Consider the following 20,842-nt stretch of genomic DNA (forward strand, 5'->3'; position numbering starts at 1 on the left):
TGAAGGCTTCTGAAGTCCTGCAAGTAGTTCATGAAAATGTCCCTAGTTTCTACCCAGTATTATCAGATAGGCAAGAGCTGGGGCCAGGCCATCCATCGCTGGTTCTTCATGCCTTTCCACCCCTATAAGGGTCACCAGGTGCAGGGGTAGGCCTTCACATTCCCATGGACACACTGCAGCCTGATGGTGCCTTGGGGAGGCCCTACATCAGGCATGAGCGCTTGCCGAACCAGGGTCTGGGCACACCCTGAGTCAATCAGCCCAATTGTCTCTGTCCCATTGACAAATACCGGCTTGGTCAGCTTGGCAGGGCCTTGGGGATGCGCCCGTGTTTGTGGGGTCCAGAGCTTCCCAAAGTTGCACTCCATGTATGGGCAGTCTCGGGACCAGTGCCCACTGCCCCCGCTTGTGAAGCGGGAGTCCTGTTCTGGGGTGGCCTTCAGGGCGTCTCCTTAAGGGGCCCGGGGCAGGGATGGATGTGGAACCAGATCGCCAGGCTGGGGCATGAGTGGGGTCACTGCTACCTTGTCCAAGAGGCGACTGGGTTCCCTATGGGGGAGCTAGTGGGTTGGCTCAGGGCCCAGGGGTTGAAGCTCAAGGTTAGCTCAGTAACTCCGAGCCTTTCGGGGCCCAGGAAGGAATGGCAGGCACTGGGGTCCACCCCAGCCTTGTGACTCCTGGCCCCCCTCCACCCCTTGAGCCGGGGTGCCTCTGACTGACATGGGGGCTATGGAGGGGGTCACCCCCGGGGACTTGGCCACTAGATAATTCAATATCAACTGGATGGCTGCCATCATATCTTCCGGGCGGTTCTTCATCACCCATTCCCCTCCCGCAGAGGGCGGAATCTGGGTGAACAGTTCAAACAGGACCCGCTCGGCTACCTGCACCCCAGACTTTGTTTCAGGCTTCAACCACCTCGAGCAGACGTCCTGCAGCGTCTGGGCAATAAGGGGGAGTCGGGTTCTGGGTGCCCATACTTCCCCACAGAAGTGCTGGTGGAAAGTCTCTTCCGAGATATTCAGAGCATCCAGGATTGGTGCCTTGACTTGGGCATAGTCCTGGGCAGCTACCACACCCAGTGCCCGATAGGCAGTCTGAGCAATCCCCGTCAAGTAAGGTGCCACGATGGCCGCCCACTGCCCTTGGGCCCACTGGGCTATGGTGGCCACCTGCTCAAAGGTCTCCAAGAATGCTTCTGAGTCGTCTTCCCGGCCCCTCTTTGCGAGTTTGAATGGTGCCGGTGGCCCGTTCAGGGTTGTATCAGGGAAGTTACCTGCTGCATCAGCTGTTGCTGGTGGGTGGCTAGTTCCCCAATTAGTTGATGCTGCGGAGCCATCTGTTGGAGCAGCAGCTGCTGCTGCTGCTCCTCCACCATCCACTTCAGCAGGGGCTCCATTGCTTCCGTGGTTCGCACTTGCTGGGTTTATGGCTGGCACAGTAGGATGGCCCTTCTGCAGGGCTGGGACTATACCCACATTCCCCACCACGTGTGAGCGGTTTGCACCTGAGCCCCGGTGGCCTAGGGGCTCCCTGACCACGGCCTGTTGGGTTGAGTTTGGGGTGTGGCCCCAAGAATCTAGTTCCCACTTTTGGCAGGAGAGGGGCTCCCCACTCCCCTCAGTACGTGGGGGAGGGTCCTGGGCTGCACCCTCCAGGAGCTAACCAGGTGGCAGCTCTGGCTTGGGGCCTCCTGCCTCAGAGCCAGCTCCTGCCTCTTTGCTGGTCAGCCCCAAACTGAGCTGGCTTCCCTCCCTTTGTACCCCTCCAGGCCTGACACTGGCCGCAGGTGAACTGGGGTGGAGCTGATTGGGCTAACAGGCCTTGTTTAGCCCCTGCCTTGCCTGGCCTCCCTCTCACACTCCTGCACCCTGTTATATAGAAATTTAGTTATATTTTGTGGAACAGTTCCTAGAAGGAAGTAAGGTAAAGAAAAACCTCCCTGTACCCTTTATTTTTGGGTTGTGTAATTGATTGCCCTGTTGAGTGGATGAGGTGTGAATGGAAAGGCATGGAAGACAGGCACCTCAGGTACTTGCAAGGGTTGGAGAAGGTAGACCTAAGACCAATGAGAAGAACAAGGGAACCTGTGAAATGGGCCCATTGAAAGAAGATTGGACATAGGGATGCCCTGGGAGTCACCAGCAAGTGCCTGCCTTTGGAATCACCACCCAGAAGAAGGTGCTAAATGCATATTCATAAGATTGTGCTTCCAGATTATGCATATGCATGAGATGGCTAACTGGTGTCAACATGTAAGAGAAAGAGGATGCTATGAATGGAAGGCATCTTGCACAGGGACCCTGGGTTCGTCTTGTCAGCACTGGAGCACCAATGCAACAAGACACGTTGTGTGTGTGTGTGTGTGTGTGTAAAATTTATCATATGCGTATTGTAAGTGTTGATTGCTATATGTGTATTGCCAATCAATGCGGCATTGTACCTTTTCCCCCTGAAAAGATCCCGTGCAGTACTGTTCACTACAACATTTCAGGAGTGGGCTGGTGGTGAGGGCCTGGGCAGGAGTGCGGGAGAGGGCTTGGTGATGGAGGGGGACGACATTTACCTCTGCACTCCACCATTGCTGCCCCCTCTCCTGGCTGGGGGAGCAGCTGTGTGGAGAAACACTCCCAGGAGAAACTTCTCTCCTGCTGCTCCCAGGCTTTGCCCCCGTTGCTCTGTCCGGAATTCGGACCAGTTGGAGTAGCCTCTCCAGGCACTGCAGAACTGCTGTTCCCCCAGCTGGGGGAAGGGGAGAAGGAGTGGTGGTGGCGGCACATGGAGTCACTTCCTGCCCCAGCCAGGCAGATCCCTTGGGCCAGATCCTGCCCCAGCTTGCCTGACTCCAGCCTACAAGGCTCAGAGCGCCACACACCTCCCCGCCGCAGGCTGGATGCTGGGGAAGGGAGCCCTGAGTCTCGTGGGCTGGATCCAGGCAAGCTGCAATCTGGATCAGCATAATGAGCTGGGGGTTTCCCACCCCTGCTCTTGCACCTCCGTGCTGTGGAACGGGGTCTTGCAGTGTCACAGGCACATAACCCTGGTGTCAGCAGCGTGCCTTTGGGCATTCTTACGAAAACGTGCCTAAATTCTGCCAAATGATGAGCATGGGAAGGTCTGTTTGCCTATGCCCAATGGAGACCTGTGAGTTGGGCCACTGAATTCTTTAGCGATTCCAGCCACCCTGGGCATGCTCTGCCTCAGAGGAGCAGGAAATGAGCAGCTCCTTATGCTGTGATGCCAAGCACCAGAACTGGGAGCAGAGGGACTGCCTCTCCTGGCTGCTCCCTGCTGCTCCTGCTTGGCGCTTAGGCAGGGAGGAGGAGAGAGAGGAAGGCCCTGAGGCACAAAGAGAAACAAAGAACCGGGAAGGGTTGTCTGGGGAGGAAAGCGGGGAAAGGCGGCAGAGATGGGGGAGGCTGTGAGGTGAATCGGATGGGGAGTGGAGAATGGGGCAGAATGGTTTGTATTATAACCAGTAGAATGCTCTTCCCTAAAGAAAGTGGAAATGAACCCCCATTGTTTCTGAGTCCCAGCATTTCTGTGCTGGGTAGCAGACTGTGAAATTTACTGGTAAAGTGTGTCTCCAGCCCACCTAGTGATAGGTCCACATAGAAGATAACAGGTTTCTACTGGTACCAATTAACCCATTGGCTCAAGTGATAGAGCAGGGGTGAGCAAATGTTAACGTCAGGTCCCACTTTTCAAAGCACCAATTTGCCGGGGCTCCCCAACCTGTCTAAAGTAATCCAAACCGACAGAAATTTCACTCACGTTCATACGAAAGAAAAGAACTTTTCAGCACATTTCAGAAAATAAGTCTGCAGAGTGTAAAAACTTTGTTTCATTAAAAATTTTGAAATCTGTTACTGTTTGTGTGTGTGTGTGTGTGTGTTCACATTTATACACTGACGAACAAATTGCTTTATAGATATAAAAACTCTTTATCTTGCTGTTTCAAGACCCCATCCCACCCACTCTTCAGCTTGGTGGGTGCAAAACCAAAAACCCAACAGCTCCCTGCTGTTCAAACAAAAGATCCCCATAATTGCTCTAAAGAAGCCTGAACTGTCTGGGAAGCTGATCAAAGCTGCCTCTGCTACCCATGTCTCCCAGTTTGCTCTGGCTGGGAGACCGGAAATGATCCCAGCACTTCCAGGGGATGGTGGCCTCCTAGAGGGCAGGATCTCTGGCAGCACAGGTCAGCCTACTCCAGGGAGGCTGCAGGGGCACCTGTGCTGGGGTGGGGGAAAGAGGGGGAGGTGGGAGGGGGACCAGAAATGAAACTGGCCCTCTGCTGACCGTAGGCCGGCTGCACAGGGCAGTGGGCCTGAGCTGACAGAGGCTGCAGGAGGCAGCAGAATGCCCCCTTGGGGAGAAGCCAATTGTGCTGAGCCGCCTTTGGAAATTTTGCATCTGTCCAAGGGAGCAAGCCCCCCCTGTCTGCACACCTCTGTGAAAGGTCTGCTGTGACTCAAATTTCCAATCCTGCTGGTTAACTAGGTGGTTGTGGTAATGAGTATGGTCCTGTGCGATGGAATTTTTTTGGTGTGTCCTCCCCCCCATTCCAGTATTTTCAAAACTTAGACAGTACAAACAAAAACCTGTTAACGGAGGCAGGGGTCCTGTGTAATAAATAGCCTATGATCCTGCAATCGAAGCCTTATAGGTAATGCATATGTCCAAGGTAGATGATATAGTAGACTGGTGCGGAGCTAGTCTACAGAAACTAAACCACTCCTCACTGGGCAGGGAAAGATGGAAAGGAGCAGCGAGGGAGGTATCAGACACCAATGGGCGCAGAGCCCGTGGTTCTTGATGATGACGATGATGGTATGTCCAAGGAACGAAGTAAGACTGCATAGGGAAGGAGCAACCCTAACTCTGGTACTTTCTAGCTTCTGAGTGATTGACTTTAGAACCTTAACGTCCTTGTAACATAGATTTTGGTTCTTTGTAATTTTATTAGTTGGGGAGTGGAGCAATTTTATCGTGCCTAGGTTCCAAGCCCTAGTCTAGTTAGGCTGGGAATTCTGAAACTGATGCTCCAGCACTGGCATTGGAGTTCCATTTGAGGGCCATCCAAAATGTTCCTCACCTTCTGTTTACTGTTCTCCCTGTGGAACATAATGCTGCGTGCTTCCATTCATGTTCAGTTCGAGGAGCTCTGTGAATTGAGGTGCAAATTGCAAAAGAACAGCTGCATAATTCCACTCACGCCTGAAATAAAAATCTTCAAAATGGTGCTTACTTGGGCATTCTCTGGTGGTTTGAGATTAAGTAGTCTGGAGATAGGTAGGCCCCCTCCTTGCTGCACTGTGCAAAAGTATCTTCTTGGATGAGACTCCAGACTCTTTGTTCTAAAACACTTGGCAGTTCACTGCTTTATCCTTCAGCTGTCAAAGGCCCTGATCCCGACAATTATGAGAGGTGGATGGCATTATGGGATGGCAAAAGTTACGTGCTGGAAGGTTGACCCCAAGCTCCTTTATATTCCTGAGTGAGTCACGTCTAGCCTACAACATACTGTGAAAATTTCCCAAATGGCGTTGCACTGAAATACCTACCCATGGTGCACTGCACTTTACATCAGTACAAGCATTCATGGTGAGCACATGCACCACCAGCATAAGCCGTGAAGTGTGTACTTGGCCTAGTTATTTATCCACCTCAGAGGCTGAACATCAAGGTAACTTTAGTCAACCACACTTTGTTGTGCAGATATGGCCTCCTTCTGAGATGCTGCCAGGGTGGTTTTTCCTCAAGTTGTTTTTAGGTTTTCCTTATTTGCACCCTTTTATCTAAACTGCACCTCACTAAATCCCTCCCACACCCTTGGCATTTGCACTCTTAGCATATTTTCCTCTCCATTCATGGTAATTTCAATTTGTGTATGTGCCTCTCAGACTCTCCCCCTAGCATTCTGAGGGTTCTTGTTGCAGCTCTGGGAACTCCTTCTCCTTGTTCTTCGTTATTCTGTTGCACTTTGGTTGACCTACACCATGGAGTTGTTCCTGATCACATTTGAAAGCAGGAAAAGCAAAATGGGAACAAGTCACTCTCGCTCTTTGGGAACACTCTCTTTCTGGAGTAACTTAGGAAGCCGGAATAGCATTGTAAACTCACACCCTACCTTAATCTACGTTACTTAAAGTGCGGATAGGCTCTTTTTTCCCTCTTTCTGGTAACGTTCTAGTAACATAGTCCAGGGCTGTCAGATCAGAGCCATACTAACTGTTACTTTTTGGGTCTGTGACTACTGTTTGGACAACCTAAAGTTGCATTGGCTCCTTTTGCTGTCATGATGCATTAGCTGTTCTGCCTTCTATGTAGCCTCTGAGCTCCTAGAAGGTTGGTTGTTTTTTAATGAGTGACGTGCAGGTCCCAAAGTACCCGCTTGCCCCCGAGTAATGTTGTGGGCTAGGGAGGACAAAGACAGTCCTACGCTTCTTTCTCCAATGTTGTAGCACTGTTTCCAGGTTATTCCCTCTCATTGATTATACTTATTTGACTGATTCCCTTCCTTCACCTATCCCAGTGTACTAGATTTCATGTGATGCTTTCTGCCAGCCCGACCGCCAATCCCTTGTCCTCCTCATTTCCTTCAGTCTTCTCTCAAGATACACTTTGGGCATGTTATAAGATGGTCCCTGTGTCCTTATACATACAGCAGAGAATTTTAAAACACAAATTACAGTCAAAAATTGTACTGCTATTGATTAGAGGGAGTTTGCTTGTTGGAGAGCCAAATGCCAACAGGGAGCAGATAGAAATACCTTTGGAGACGCCTGCTAAAGCTGAGAACCTGTCGGACAGACCACATGCCTTTTAGAGCTTTTTTGTTCTCTCCCAGGTCAAGCTGTGATGTTGACAGGCACATACCCTGTTTTGAGGCATGGGTGCAACTTTTGCTGATGCCCCCCTGTACTGTACCAGACCCTTCTTCTGCCTCCTGGAGGAACTCTTGCAAAGATGCTGGCTGTATTTTCCCCATGTGTTTTCCTTTGTGTTCCTGGCTGTGGCCATGCAGTCATGAGACCCCCCTGGTTTACCTTCTTCTGGCCTTGGTTGGGATGACCGTCTATCAGTCCAGGAGGTGTAAGCTTTTCAGTGGGGAGCTTTGCTCTGGCTATGGAGCATATGTCTGTTCCCTCATTGTCTCCCCATCTGGGCAGAATTCTTCTGAGTAGTTTCCACTGACTCCTTTGCAGAGCAGTTGGTGGTGTTCAGGGTTCACAACTGGGTGCCTCTTTCTAGGATCCTTGTTTTTAATCTGCTCCCCCACACTTTTCCTGTTCTAACTTTTTTAAAATAAATCTATTTTCTGGGGTCTTATGCTCCTCTCTCAGTGGAGGATCTGAGTGTTTTGTCCTATGTAGACGTGGGCCACATCTACATTAGCTGGAAGATCAACGACTCAGGGTCGATCATTTGGGTTTCAGTTTCACGCATCTGGTAGGGACACGCAAAATTGATCCATCAGGGCCGGCAGTCGGCCCCTTTGTGCCTCGTGATCACTAGGAATAAGGAAGGTCCACGGGAAAAACCCTCCTGTTAACCTTCCTCAGTGAGGATGGTCAGGTAAGTTAATTTCAGATAAATCAATTCTAGCTACGCAATTGCCATGTCTAGAATTGTGTATCTGAAATTGACTTATTTTCCCAGTGTTGACGTGGCCCACCCTTCCAGAATTAGAGTAGGCTGGCACCTTTCAGCTGCATTAAATTCACCCAGTTTAAAAGGTCTCTTTCAGTTGGACAAGTATGCTGCTTATCTGTTCATTCTGTGTTTTGACTTCTGACCTACCACCTGGTGCTGCATGAAGATTTTGTGTGTACACGTGCAAAGATCATGTTTGAGCATAAGTGACTTAAAAATGACCTCTCGCAAGAAATCTGTTAGCAACAAGGAACAAGAAGGCTTCTGTCTAGTGGTTAAAGTGTTCTGTTAAATTAAACATGTTGTAAACAAATATTTGTATCTTGGTGGTAACAACAGCTTGGATTATTAACAGTGAAAATTATAAAAATCCGGTTCATTGGTCAGTTTGTTGCTCATGCCTAGAGAATGAAAGTAAAATCAGTATCGTTTTTGTAGATGTCAGTTTCCCTTTCAGGTTCTCAGTGCTGCAGTGTTAGGGTTTCAAACACTGTGGGCAGACAAAGTGAAGGGGTTTGTGGTTTTAAAAATACTCTTTAACTTTTTTCTTTATTTGTGCAAAATTTAGAGTGCACTGGTCCATTAAAAGTATAGGTTTAGGGTTGCAGGACACTTTGCATTCCCATTCCTGGCTCTGCCAAAGGCTGCCTGTGAATCAGTCTTTGCCAAGCAGATTCTAGTACCCTTACAGATACTGGATTGCAGCATAGCTCCCTGCTTGTGAATTTCTTTGAGAGCCTCAGCTGGATGGAGCTGTGGAAGTGCTCGGTATTACCTTAGAAGGCTAATGGAAATTAGTTAATTGTTTTAGATTATAATGTAGGGGTTTTGTTGCATTATACATTGCTTTGACTTTCTAACTTCATAGATAATATATCTTGTTTGGCAGAAGTTTTAAATCTTTTTTTTTTTGGTTGTATGTCTGCATAACTCTCTTTACCAAAATATATTATTTTTCAATACAGAGGCTAATGGAAATTTAAGAAAGTGGGCTATTAACAATCTCTCACTTATTAGAAAATAAGCTCTTAGTCCCTTCAGACAGGGTAGGCTTTATCTCTGCTTGCAATTGATTAACAAAACTTTTGTTATTCAGGAGTGCTTGACTTCCCCCCCACCCCCACCCACCTACCTGAACAACAAAAGTTTTGTTGCCGCAAGCGCAGTAGTGACTGTTGCTTTCTTGCCCTCCGTGCTTTCTGGCTGACAAATCACAAGCCATTAGGGGGGCTGGAAGTATTTTGTCAGCAAAAGTGCCCCCAAACAACATTTGCACAAGCTGACTTTTAGCGACAGGGCTGTGTCACGACAGTCTTGTTGCTGGGAGCTGTGTAGCTGTAGCCATATGCCTGCACATGGAGTTTGTGACGTGTCTGTGTCCACACTTGGAGCTGGTGGCACCTTCTTGTTTTCAGTGTGAATTTAGCAGGAGAAGGTCACTGCAATATGTTCCCTTTCCAAAGTATGAATGAATTGATCAGAATGATCAATGACTTGATGCACTGAATGAGTCTTTAGAAGTGTCTGTATCAGTCCAGGTTCCTTGATCTTGACCCTCACCTTCTGGTAGCTTTTGCAGTGGCATACACCTGTGCAAAGTGGTGGTAAAATGGTGCAGAAGCTATGTCTAGACTGTTGTTGCTGTTTTGGGGTACAAAGATATCTCAAAATAGCAACTCCGGGGCTTTTCACCATGCTCGAAATTGTGTAGCTATTTTGAGCTCAGTGTTCTGTTTCTGCTGCCTCTCATCAAGAGAGGGATAATGAAAACCTCGAAATAGCCCCTTATCTCGAACGTCAGTGCCATTTGGATGGCACCAAGTTCTAAATAAGGTAACTTGAAATAATTTACACAATTAGCAAATTGCATAAATTATTCTAAGTTAGGGCTACCGTCTAGATGTAGCCAGAGAGCGGGTGCTTTACATCAGCTTGATGGAGATGAAAGAATATCCAAGGTGTAAGGCAGTGGGGAATGAAATTATTTCAGTGCAGCAAATATTGGCCATCACTGCTTCAGCAACATGTCTACTATGGTTCCTTTTATCTTAATTAACTCAGCGCCTTTAGCATGTGCTGGGAGCAACTGCTGCAGAATGGAAGAGTGTGGTGGGATGGTTTATCAGGCTCTGAAGCAATCCCCTGTAAAAGTACTGGAAGATCTTAAAATCTTGTCCTACTGAAGAGCACATTGTGCCTTTTCATAGTGGATCAGATTGTACCGAATCATAGAACACTAGAACTGGAAGGGACCTCGAGAGATCATCAAGTCCAGTCCCCTGCCCTCATGGTAGGATCAACTACCATCTAGACCATCCCTGATAGGTGTCTGTCGAACCTGCTCTTAAATATTTCCAGTGATGAACATTCCACAACCTCCCTAGGTAATTTATTCCATTGTTTAACCAACCTGACAGTTAGGAAGTTTTTCCTAATGTCCAACCTAAACCTTCCTTACTGCAGTTTAAGCCCACTGCTCCTTGTCCTATCATCAGAGGCCAAGGAGAACAATTTTTTCCCTCTTCCTTGTAACATTCTTCTAGGTCGTTATAAACCACTATCATGTCCCCTCTCAGTCTTTTCTTTTCTAAACTAAGTGGGGCAAGTAGTCCAAAAATGATAACATCACAGCAGCTTGTGCTTCTGAACATCCCAGCGATGTACTGTACTGAATAGTTTAATAAGCAAGATGTTTTAATAGAAAACTGTTGTCCTTTTCGTGGAGGTGGAAGCTCATATTATGGTGATATTCCTGATACACAGAATGGCCCCCAGAGGACTTTTGGAATCGATTATGACAAAAACTACTTCCTCAAGGATAGGAAACCATTCCGCTACATCTCAGGCAGCATTCATTACTCCCGTGTGCCCCGGTACTATTGGAAGGACCGTCTGTTGAAGATGAAGATGGCTGGACTGGATGCCATTCAAACGTAAGTAGCTGTTAACTTTTTGGGAGCAGTCTTAAACCAGAACAATGTGTGTGTGGTGAGGGAACAGTAAGCTTAGGCCATGTCTACATTACCCCGAAGCTCGAACTCCTCGGGACAGATCTTCCAGGATTAGGTTTCACGTGCCTGGTATGAACGCGCAGAATCGATCTGTCAGGGGTCATCAGTTGACCCCTGTACTCCTTGCTATTGTGAGAAGTAAGGGAGGTCGACGGGCGAAACTCTTCATCGATCTTCCTCAGCGAGGACAGCCAGCTAAGTTGTTTCTCACTATGCAATTGCCATAGTTAGAATTGTGTATCTGAAATCAACTTACTTTTCCAACTTAATGAGGTGTAGATTACAAACACCCCATAGGCAAAGGCTTAAAATGGTCCAGCTTAATTTATATTGATTTCAACTGACCATTTCAGACTGCAGTGTGATCGCTTGGACACCATAGACGCTTGGACACCTAACCATATGATGCCTATTTTCCTTGTTTCCAAATGTATTCAAAGGCAGCTAAAACATAGTTCCTAAACTGGGGTGTGTGGATAAATTCCAGGGTGGGGCGTGAGGTGACCCAACCCTCCCACCCCCAGCCAATCACCTCCACCCCAAGAAAAAGCCTGCACTGGCGTTACCTCTTGCAAAAATGGAGGTAGCGTTGGCTTCATGTGGCATGAGCAGGGGGAGTCCTGCAGCTGTGCACCAGAGCCGATGTCTCAGGAAGAGCGTGTGCGGCTTCCCCTCCCCAGACAGCCGGCGTGTTTCCTGAAAAGTCGGGTCTGTTGCCCACCGGCAACTTTCTTCTGCCTCCTGCCTTCCTGCACACGGGGAGGGGTGCAGGAGCAGCACACCCAGACACACACAAGTACCCTGCTCAGACCCTCACCTGCCCCATGCTCAGGGCCTCACCAGCACCCTGCCCCTTACCGCCTGGTCAGACATCTGCGTCCCACTGACCCCAGCTTGCTCCTGTAGCATATTTTCCACACAGATTTTTCACCCCAACCCTATCCCAGTGACTGGCAGCCCTGTCCCACACACTGAATCCCTCATTTTTGGCTCCACCTCAGAGTGTATGGAGGCCCACAAATTCCACTAACCCTGGAACCCCAGAAGAATTAATCTGGCATGAGGCCTTGAACCTCGGTCTTACCTACCCTCCCCCCATGGGGCTGGGGTGCCAGGGGAGGAAGGTGTCTCAGCTGGGGCCACATCAGGGGGGCTTGTGGGGCGCCTGGATGGTTGGTTGTTTTTTGCATTTCACTTGCGTGGTCCCTGACTTATTTTTCTGTGGGTCAGTGACCCCAACCCAAAACAGCTTCTCCACCTCTCCTATAAATAAAGACTCCCCCCCCATTTTAAATATGCAGCGATTCCAGTTCAGTTGGTGGAGAGGCCGAAGAACGATGTAGAGGGCAATGGAACTCTTGCAAACTGTCCAGCACACTTGTGGGAGTGTTTGGGACTGTGCCGTTGGGGGAGTAGGTAGCCGGGGTTGTGCAGTTACTGGTGGTGGGGTATATATAAGGCAGCATGCATCCGTACATAGTAGTAAATAAACCTTCACGATAACTTATCAAAGTAACTTGCGTCCATTGAGTTTATGCTAATCAGGAAAATAATTTTTATAGATGTTTTTAATTGATATATTATGGCTGCGATTGAGAAAAGAGAGTATGATGAAGACTCCATTAAGTATGGATTCACTGTCATGGAAAGAAACAAGATCAATCGTTCTCAATGTGTAGTATGCCACTCAGCTCTCAGCAATGAGGCCCTGAGACCTAGCCGTCTTGAGCGACACTTGACAAAGAACCACAGTGCTTTGACAGACAAACCAAATGAATTTTTTGCTGCTAAACTTCAAAATTTGAAACGCATGAAGCTCAGTGCTACTGGAGCTTTTCATCAAACGGTGGCCAAAGTGGTAGAAGCATCTTATGAACTGTCATTGCTCATCGCTAAAGCCAAGAAAGTGCCCATAGTCAGAGAAAGTCTTGTGAAGCCTTGCTCGTTGAAAGCAGCTGATATTGTATGTAGTGTCAAAAGCAAGAAAAAACTATCAGAAGTTTTACTTTCCAACAATTCTGTGAAACGTTGCATCGATGACCTGGTGAAAGATCTTGTAGGCAGAGTTGGCGTCTTCTTTTTTTGCAATTCAGTGTGATGATACTACTGATGTAGCACAATGCTGTCAGTTGCTTGTCTCCGTTCAATTAATTAACAATGGAACTGTGAAAGAAGAACCGTTTTTCTCCTAAGGAATCGATGATCACATCAAAGGCTTCTGATGTTATGACAATGATTTCTGACTTTTTTGAAGTCCTCCTTTCATGGGGAAAACTGATTGGTGTATGCACAGGTTATGCTTGGGTCCTGCTCTGGATTTGTGACATTGGTGAAATAAAAAAATCTTGCCATAAGCACAACTCACTGCGTCAAACACAGACAAGCACTGACTGCTAAAATCCTTCCAGATGACCTACGTTAGTTGTTGAACTTGGCCATCAAAGTTGTCAGTTGTGTGAACAGTGCTTTAAATACGAGACTTTTTGCTGCACTTTGCACAGATTTGGGAGTGGATCATAAAACTTTTGTTTCACATGGAGGTGTGATGGCTTTCCAAATGTAACAGGCTTTCGAGATTATTCGAACTGAAGGATAAAGTTGAAACTTTCCTCAAGCAACAGCAGAAAGAAGAGTTATATCCTGCATTTACAGACCAAACATTTCAACTTTCACTGGCACACCTCGTGGACATGTTTGAATCTTTGAGCAACTTCAATCTGAAGTTGCAAGGAAACAACACTGCAAGCATTATATTGCACCGCAATGCCATCAAAGCATTTATGGAAAAAACCCAGCTTTGGAAACGTTGAACACAAGCTCAGATGCTTAACTTTTTGCCTTTTCTGACATTTTCATCACTTGCTGAAAATGAAGGTGTCCAAGAACTTTGTAAAGAGGATGTGTAGAACAAAATTGTTTCATCTGGACTGCCTTGCGGATGAATTCATCTGCTGTTTTCCAGACATCTTTTCTGGCAACCCCATTCATAAATTAGTAAGCAATCCATTCGACATTGGTGTTGATACATTGACAGAAGTATTGCAAGAACAAGCGCTTGAAATAAAATGTGATTCAAGTGTAAAAGATAATTATGAACACTCAAGCTTGGAGGAATTTTGGATAAAGTGTTTCCCAAAGTACTTGAAAGTTGGAGAAGAGCGCTACATATTATTCTTCCATTTTTGTCAAAGTATCTCTGTGAAAAAAGCTTTTCAAGTTTAGTCACGTTAAAAATGAAACAAAGAAATTGACTGGATGTCAAACAATTTGCATAGTGCACTTTCATCTTTCAAATCTAGGATTTCCCAACTTGTGAAGAAAATGCAGCGTCACACTCCACGTTAAATTCATTTTGTTTCTGCTACATCTGAGGTTAAATTACATTTTTATTAAATTTTTGGGCCAAGCAGAACTATTTATGCTTGTTTTAATTTTAAATAAATTTTTATACCAAGTTTTTGTGTTTATTATAAAATTTGAATGACAAATTTAATATTTTGTTAAACGGGTGGTTGGATGATGGTAAAGAAGAGGTGAAGGGGCATGAGGGTTTCTCAAAAATCAGAAAGGGGGTGTGATGCTGAAAAGTTTAGAAACCGCAGAGCTAAAATAAATGCTTTCCTTACATTGCCTTTCTATGTAAACTACGGATGTAGCTGCCAAAGGTTCTTAGATGATCGTGAAAAAGAGGGAAGGTAGCCTGTGAATTCATGCATTGGAGAAATATTGAACCATAAGTCTCTTACGGTGTTGTTTGCACTATAAATAACAGGAGTTTGAAAATCCCTCGCCTAGCAGCTACAGGTGATTTGTTTTTTAAAAAGACATTTAAGTAACTAACCACTAGATGGAGCCAGATATGTACATAACAAGAGAAATCAGTTTAAAAAAACGTGATCTGACTGTTTTTTCTCCTCTCTTGATCTATTCTACTGATAATGAGCCTTTGCCACTCTGACTGAACAGACCTTCTCAGCTCTGGCCCTCCCCGTTAATAAGACACCTCTCCCCCAATAATCTGGTAAAGCAGGTCTTTGCCCACGAAAGCTTATGCTCCACAATATCTGTTAGTCTATAAGGTGCCCCAGGACTACTTGTTGTTGTAGCATAAAAAAGCTTCTCTGAAGAACCAGCAGATACTGTTGGCTTCTCTGAATTTATATGAAAGATATTTGAACATCATAGTCTGTTTATTTTTTAATTTTGTTGGCTGGTACGTTAATCTCTTTTAGGAATTCATTCTACAAGAAGTAGCTGCTTGTAGCAAATATTCATACTTAAAAAATTCCAGGTGTTTTGTAAAAATCCTTGCAGCCTTTTAAGGCCTTTAATATTTCTATTTAGATGTTTTGGAAGAGAGCATGCGGAACAGCAAGCTGGGAATTGCTGCTGTCCTGCAATTCATAAAGAATATAGTGCACAGAATCTATTTCCTAGATTTATTCTTATGTTCCATTAGTCTGGATGTAAGTTCATCTTTACAGAACAGTAAAGGTAAGGTGCAAATAGTCTGATTTCGGAGCATGGGGTGAAGTCACTGTTCAGGGGGTTCTTTTTCATTTTAATCTAAGCCACTTCTTATGGACAATGTTTTCTTCACAGGTATGTGCCATGGAACTACCATGAATTCAAACCAGGAGTATATAACTTCTTCAATGACAGAGATATAGAATATTTCTTGCAGCTAGCTAATGAGATTGGCTTGTTGGTAATACTTAGAGCTGGACCTTACATCTGCGCAGAATGGGACATGGTAAATTGTGTTTAAACTTCTAGGCAGAATTAATATCTGATTTCTCTTTATTGTAAGTGTCCTCCCTTTGGGTAGGGGGCAGGAGTTTTACGGTTCCCCATGGCTGAATATATGGCTCAAAGCAAGATCCCTCATTTAGAATACTAAAAATTGTGGGTTTGAGTCCTGTGTAAATAACTTCCCAGGTCATCAAGGGGAGGTGGGATGTTCTTAAATATTGATAATTTTATTATGGTCTTGGGTACTATAGGTCCCCAATGACCAGTTCTGAATTGGTAATATTGATACAATTATGGGATAGTCAGTTGAACTTCTCCTTGTAATTCCTGAAAATGGTCATTGAAATGGTTTCTATCCCTTCATAGGGGGGTCTTCCTGCCTGGTTATTAGAGAAAGAATCTATTGTTCTTCGATCTTCTGATTCAGGTAAGGAGAGGAAAAGGATTTGTAAAAACGTTTCACTAACAGGCTGACGTGATGTTCAGTTGGTAGGCTCAGACTGTATTTTCAAGTATAGTGTTTTGTTCCTATTTCTACTGACAGTTTGGGAATAACAAAAGTGTGAGTACTTTCTGAATGGGATTTTCATTCTTGCTGAATATTTCTGCACCATGCATAAATGTATGGAAAGACTAAGGTAGGAATATGGCAAGATTACTTGTGTAAAGATTTGCAGGGCTGGATCCTTACATTGTAAAAAAAAATAATGTTCTTTCAATTAATTAGATACTTTTCTGTGGCACGGTGACATTACCTCTTGTTTTTAATTTGTGGTCTTTTGGAATGATTTGGGTGTGATCTCTGAAGTCACTTGGTTTCCTTCCATGCCGAAAGGCTAAAGTTATGAGCAAATACAGAATATCATCAATTCACAATTATTTGTTGCTCATATACACTTTGTGTTTAGATTATTGGTCAGAAAAATATCCCATTTGTGGTTTGTTTTAGTTTTTCTTTTTTTTAAATTGATAAACTTTGGACCCTCACAATTTTTTCCCTTTGTATGTTTCAGATTACCTGGCAGCTGTAGGCAGATGGATGGGTGTCTTGTTACCCAGAATGAAGCCTTATCTCTATCAAAATGGAGGGCCAATTATTATGGTGCAGGTAATGCATTTTAAAAATCAAATGGGAACACTGGGTAGAACACAGAAGGCCTGTTGGTTCCCATGGTTGAATGGTGAATAGTGCTTTCAAAGGTATGTTTCCAGTGATGAACATGGATGCTGTTTAAAATTGCCATCCATCTAAAAGATTCTAATGGGATTCCCCATTTTAATGGTAGGAACATCTCTAGAATTTTTTGTGCATCCGCTGATTGTGCCAGTATGCATCTGATGAAGTGGGTCTTTGCCCTTGGAAGCTTATGCTGCAGTATCTCTGTGAGGTGCCACAGGACTCCTCATTGTGATTCTACCAAGTCTCGCTCTCTCTTGCAATACTTCCTGCATATGCCACAGGATGGTAAAACAAACTTACTGATTTCTTTAGCCTTTTGTCTTAAGTAATGTTTTCGCTGCATTATAACTGGGATTAAAGTCCAGTAAGCTGTATCCCAAACAAAAGGGGATGGCAGTGCTGTAAGGCTCCTGGTGGTACCATTCAATTCTAATAAGCTCTCTTTGCATCTCCAACGTTTAAACAAGTGCAATTTTGAGAGTCATCTTTTAGTGCTTAGTGTTGTTATCTCTTTGCCACTTTGAAAGAGACTCAGTGTGATAATGAGTTGAGCATGGCCACTTACTAGTCAGCCTGCCCGCCTGCACTGTTGATACATAGATCATGTTAAAGCAGCTCAGCTGAACCCAGCACTTCCTGAAACTCAGGGACTTGGGATTTAAACCTTCAATCAAACTCATTTATTAATGTCTTTTCTGCTTCTTCCTCTCCTTGCTCCTTTTTTCCTTATTATATACAGGTTCCCTTGCAGTGCTTCCCTGCAACTCCCCACCAAAAGTAGGAAATGCTGCTCCCCTGAAGTCCATGGGAATTTTGCCATTCATGTCAGTGGACACAAGATTTTACCCCAGCTCTCTTTCTCCTGTAACCTCTTGGAGATTTTCTTGCAAATTCTTCTGTGCACTTGCAATCCCTTAAGTCGCTTTACAAAGCTGCATGAGCAGTAATATTACTATTCCACAGGTTGTGTAGGTGAGGCCCAGAGGAGGTAAGTCAGGTGAGCCGCCCTCACCGCATCACGCTGTCCACTTCAGCATGTGTGGCGAGTGGACAGTGTATTGGACATGGCAGTTGTACAGGTTACGTCTCCCTTGTCTGGCATGCTCAGGTCTGACAGGTCCTGAACAACAGAATTTGCTAGATGAGGGGAGGTCCAAGGCTTCTGCCTCCAGCCTTGCGCTCCCAGGACTGCTGTGGTCCCAGCCTCCCTCTCCTGGGATCCTGGCCCTAGCAAGCAGGGCTCCTGCACCAGCGTCCATGCTGCCATGGGGCGGCAGGGGTTTCAGCTCCCAGCCCCAGCACTGTGGGGGCAGGCAGGGTTCCTGCAATGGCAAAAAGAGATTTTACTTTTTTTTCCATGTCTCTGCAGATGCCATTGCAAGGCTAGCATGGAGCCTGTCCAGCTGCAAACTGTTGTGGCAAGTACTGTGAGCATCTCACATGTTCTGCCGTGGTATGTGCAGAGCCTAAGCAGCTGTCAGAGCGATGAAGACTCTGAGGCGGCCACGGACATACACAAATGTGAAACGCTGGAGCGGAGGACAGGGGAGAGGGCCAATGCAGATCACATGGCCAAGTGATTATGAGCAGCCCAACACCAGGGCAATAAGGAGAGTGCAGCGAGGGGCACTGCTGGTCAAGGAGGCTTTGAAAAACCAGCTTTATGCATGACCAGACAGCAACGTAACAGTTACGTCTGTTGCTCTTAAGGACGTGCCCCCTGAATGAGCTGTGCTGGGTTGTAAATCGCCCCTCCCCGGTGCAATACAAGCAGTGAAGAGGCTTCTGCAAGCTTCATCGTTTTGATTCAGGGGCCAGTAAAGGCATTCCCGGCAGGGGCGTCGGGTGTGGCGCAGCAAGGGCAAGAGGCATTTTGCCAGCCCAGGTGGGGGAATGTCAGCCTTCCGCTCCCAGGGTCGCTTCTCAGAGCAGAGTGCAGGGCTGCCCTTGACTCCTCTCTCCTGGCATTCTGGGCTTCCAGTGGGGGGAGGGTAGGTAGCACGCTGAGGAGGGCCTGTGGCTCATCATGGGCTGCAGCGGGCTTCTGTGCTCCTATACGGTGCATTTCAGGAGCTCTGTTTGCTGCCTCATCAGCTGCAGCATCTCCTCCTGAGTCTGGATTTCGGTGGTCTCTGAGCACCCTTGTGTCCTCCCGATCCGCCTTCCTGTCTGCCATTCATTTAACTGTGCCCTGTCCATGTGGGAGGCTTGCACGTGCTCCAGGAACATATCTTCTCACGTTTGTTTTCTCTTTCAGACCTGTGCCAGTCTAACTGCTAGTGTGTGCGGTGGGGAGGGGGAGGTTTTGAGTGGTGGGTAGTGAGCCCACTGTTGCTCACACTGCAACACAAGTGAAGGCCAGACATTAGGGAGATATATTTACTGTAGATGAGACGTTTACAACACGCACAGGAAATTTATGAAAGAATCTCTGTGCCACACAATAGGTAAGGACAAATTCTTGTTTTTAAGCATCCTCTGTGCAGCAGGTACTACACAGAGATGTTAAGGGACCTTCTTGACTTGGTTTATTCCCCCCCACCTGACCCCCCAATCCCATACGGCTGCTCAGAGAAAGTGATGTGTCTGAGGTGATGACCCAGTACATCCATTTGCTTCTTTTGTTTTCTGATATGCCTGCCTGAGCTTCATTTTCACGTGGCATCCCTGGTGTATCCTGTTTTCCGCCATGCCCTGTGAGATCTTGGCATAGATGTCTGTATTTCGTTTGCAGCTTTAAAGCTGTGCTGGCAGAGCTACCTCTTTCTCCCTAGCCCCCCATGCTGGAGCTCGTCTGCAACCCTGGGAATTCATGGCCAGATGTGCTGCTGAGATGGTGTGTCTGCTCCACTCGTCATGCTGGCCAAACAGGCAATGAAATTCAAACTTTGCCTGGCTATTTCCTGCACACCTGGAGAGGAGTGGAGCTGAAAGTGGTGGCCAGAGTGGTCACATTGGGGCACTATGGGACACCTCCAGGAAGCCAAGAACATCGAATTTCACAATGCTTTGTCTGCACTACCCTAAAGTCAGCATGCAAGGAAGATTTTTGCATTAATCCTTGTGAAAAACAGGAGTAAAAATGTCAACCTTAGGAGCTCTTAGAATCACAGAATGCTAGGACTGGAAGGGACTTTGAGAGATCATCGAGTCCAGTCTCCTGCCCTCATGGCAGGACCAAGTACTGTCTAGACCATCCCTGATAGACATTTATCTAACCTCCTCTTGAATATTTCCAGAGATGGAGATTCCACAACCTCCCTAGGCAATTTATTCCACTGTTTTACCACCCTGACAGTTAGGAACTTTTTCCTAATGTCCAACCTAAACCTCCTTTGCTGCAGTTTAAGCCCGTTGCTTCTTGTTCTATCCTGAGAGGCCCAGAAGAACAAGTTTTCTCCCTCCCCCTTATAACATCCTTTTAGATACCTGAAAACCGCTATCGCGTCCTCCCTCAATCTTCATTTTTCCAAATTAAACCAGCCCAATTCTTTCAGCCCAATTCTTAGAGTTAGCAGAATGGATTCTGTAATGTGGATTGACTGCTTAGAAAATTGACCTAAGTTACCTAAATTTGACCTAATCTTCTAGTGTAGACCAGGCCGAAGTATACATGCAGGTACCTTACTGAACTAAACCCTTTGATGATGCAATGTGGGGAATCTAGCTGAGCACAGGTTATTTGAAACTCCACAACTCTTGGGTGGTCAAATGGGAGGTCAATCTGACACATCAGCAAGAGTGGAATCGTTATGCTTACCAGCCTACTGTGTTATAAAACAGATAGTCGTCCAGTTACTTTATGTATTTGGTATGTGTATTCAATACAGAGTACTGGGACGAATTGTTCTCTGGGCAGGTATAATTGGAATTTCAGAAGTTTCCTTTGAGGAGTTTCCCTGGCATTGTTTCCTTGGCTTGGAGGCAGGACAGGTCTGCCTGTGGATCTGGCTGAGGATCCAATTTGCCATAAGAGGTCCAGCTGCCAGATTCCTTGGAGAAGTGCAGTCCCTGGCTATCCATGTGGAAACTGTGTTCTCTCCTCCCTCCTGCACTAGCTCGAGAACTCCTCCAGTGCTCTGTTGTGCAAAGGCTTTACTCTGACTTGTCCCAATTCAATTCAAACTGTGATAAAGAGTAGTTTTTATAAAAATGGAGTCAAAGAGGGACAAAAATATAGAGTTAGGCTAAGCGAAAAGGTCTGGTAATGCAAACCAAGGATTGTGTTAATATCAGGTCT

At 46.2% G+C, this 20,842-nt stretch overlaps 1 protein-coding gene across 2 annotated transcripts in view; it reads left to right on the forward strand.

Moving 5' to 3' along the window:
- Positions 1-20,842, forward strand: part of GLB1 (galactosidase beta 1) — a 152,213-nt gene that overhangs the window by 13,377 nt on the left and 117,994 nt on the right. For both annotated transcript variants that reach the window (XM_074988215.1, XM_074988214.1), the window contains exons 2-5: positions 10,423-10,592; positions 15,273-15,423; positions 15,789-15,849; positions 16,436-16,530. In XM_074988215.1, coding sequence (XP_074844316.1) covers positions 10,423-10,592; positions 15,273-15,423; positions 15,789-15,849; positions 16,436-16,530 — 477 coding nt within the window. The remainder of the gene's footprint in view (positions 1-10,422; positions 10,593-15,272; positions 15,424-15,788; positions 15,850-16,435; positions 16,531-20,842) is intronic.

The sequence above is a fragment of the Carettochelys insculpta genome, chromosome 2 (genome assembly GCF_033958435.1).
Source record: "Carettochelys insculpta isolate YL-2023 chromosome 2, ASM3395843v1, whole genome shotgun sequence".
Lineage (NCBI taxonomy): Eukaryota > Metazoa > Chordata > Testudines > Carettochelyidae > Carettochelys > Carettochelys insculpta.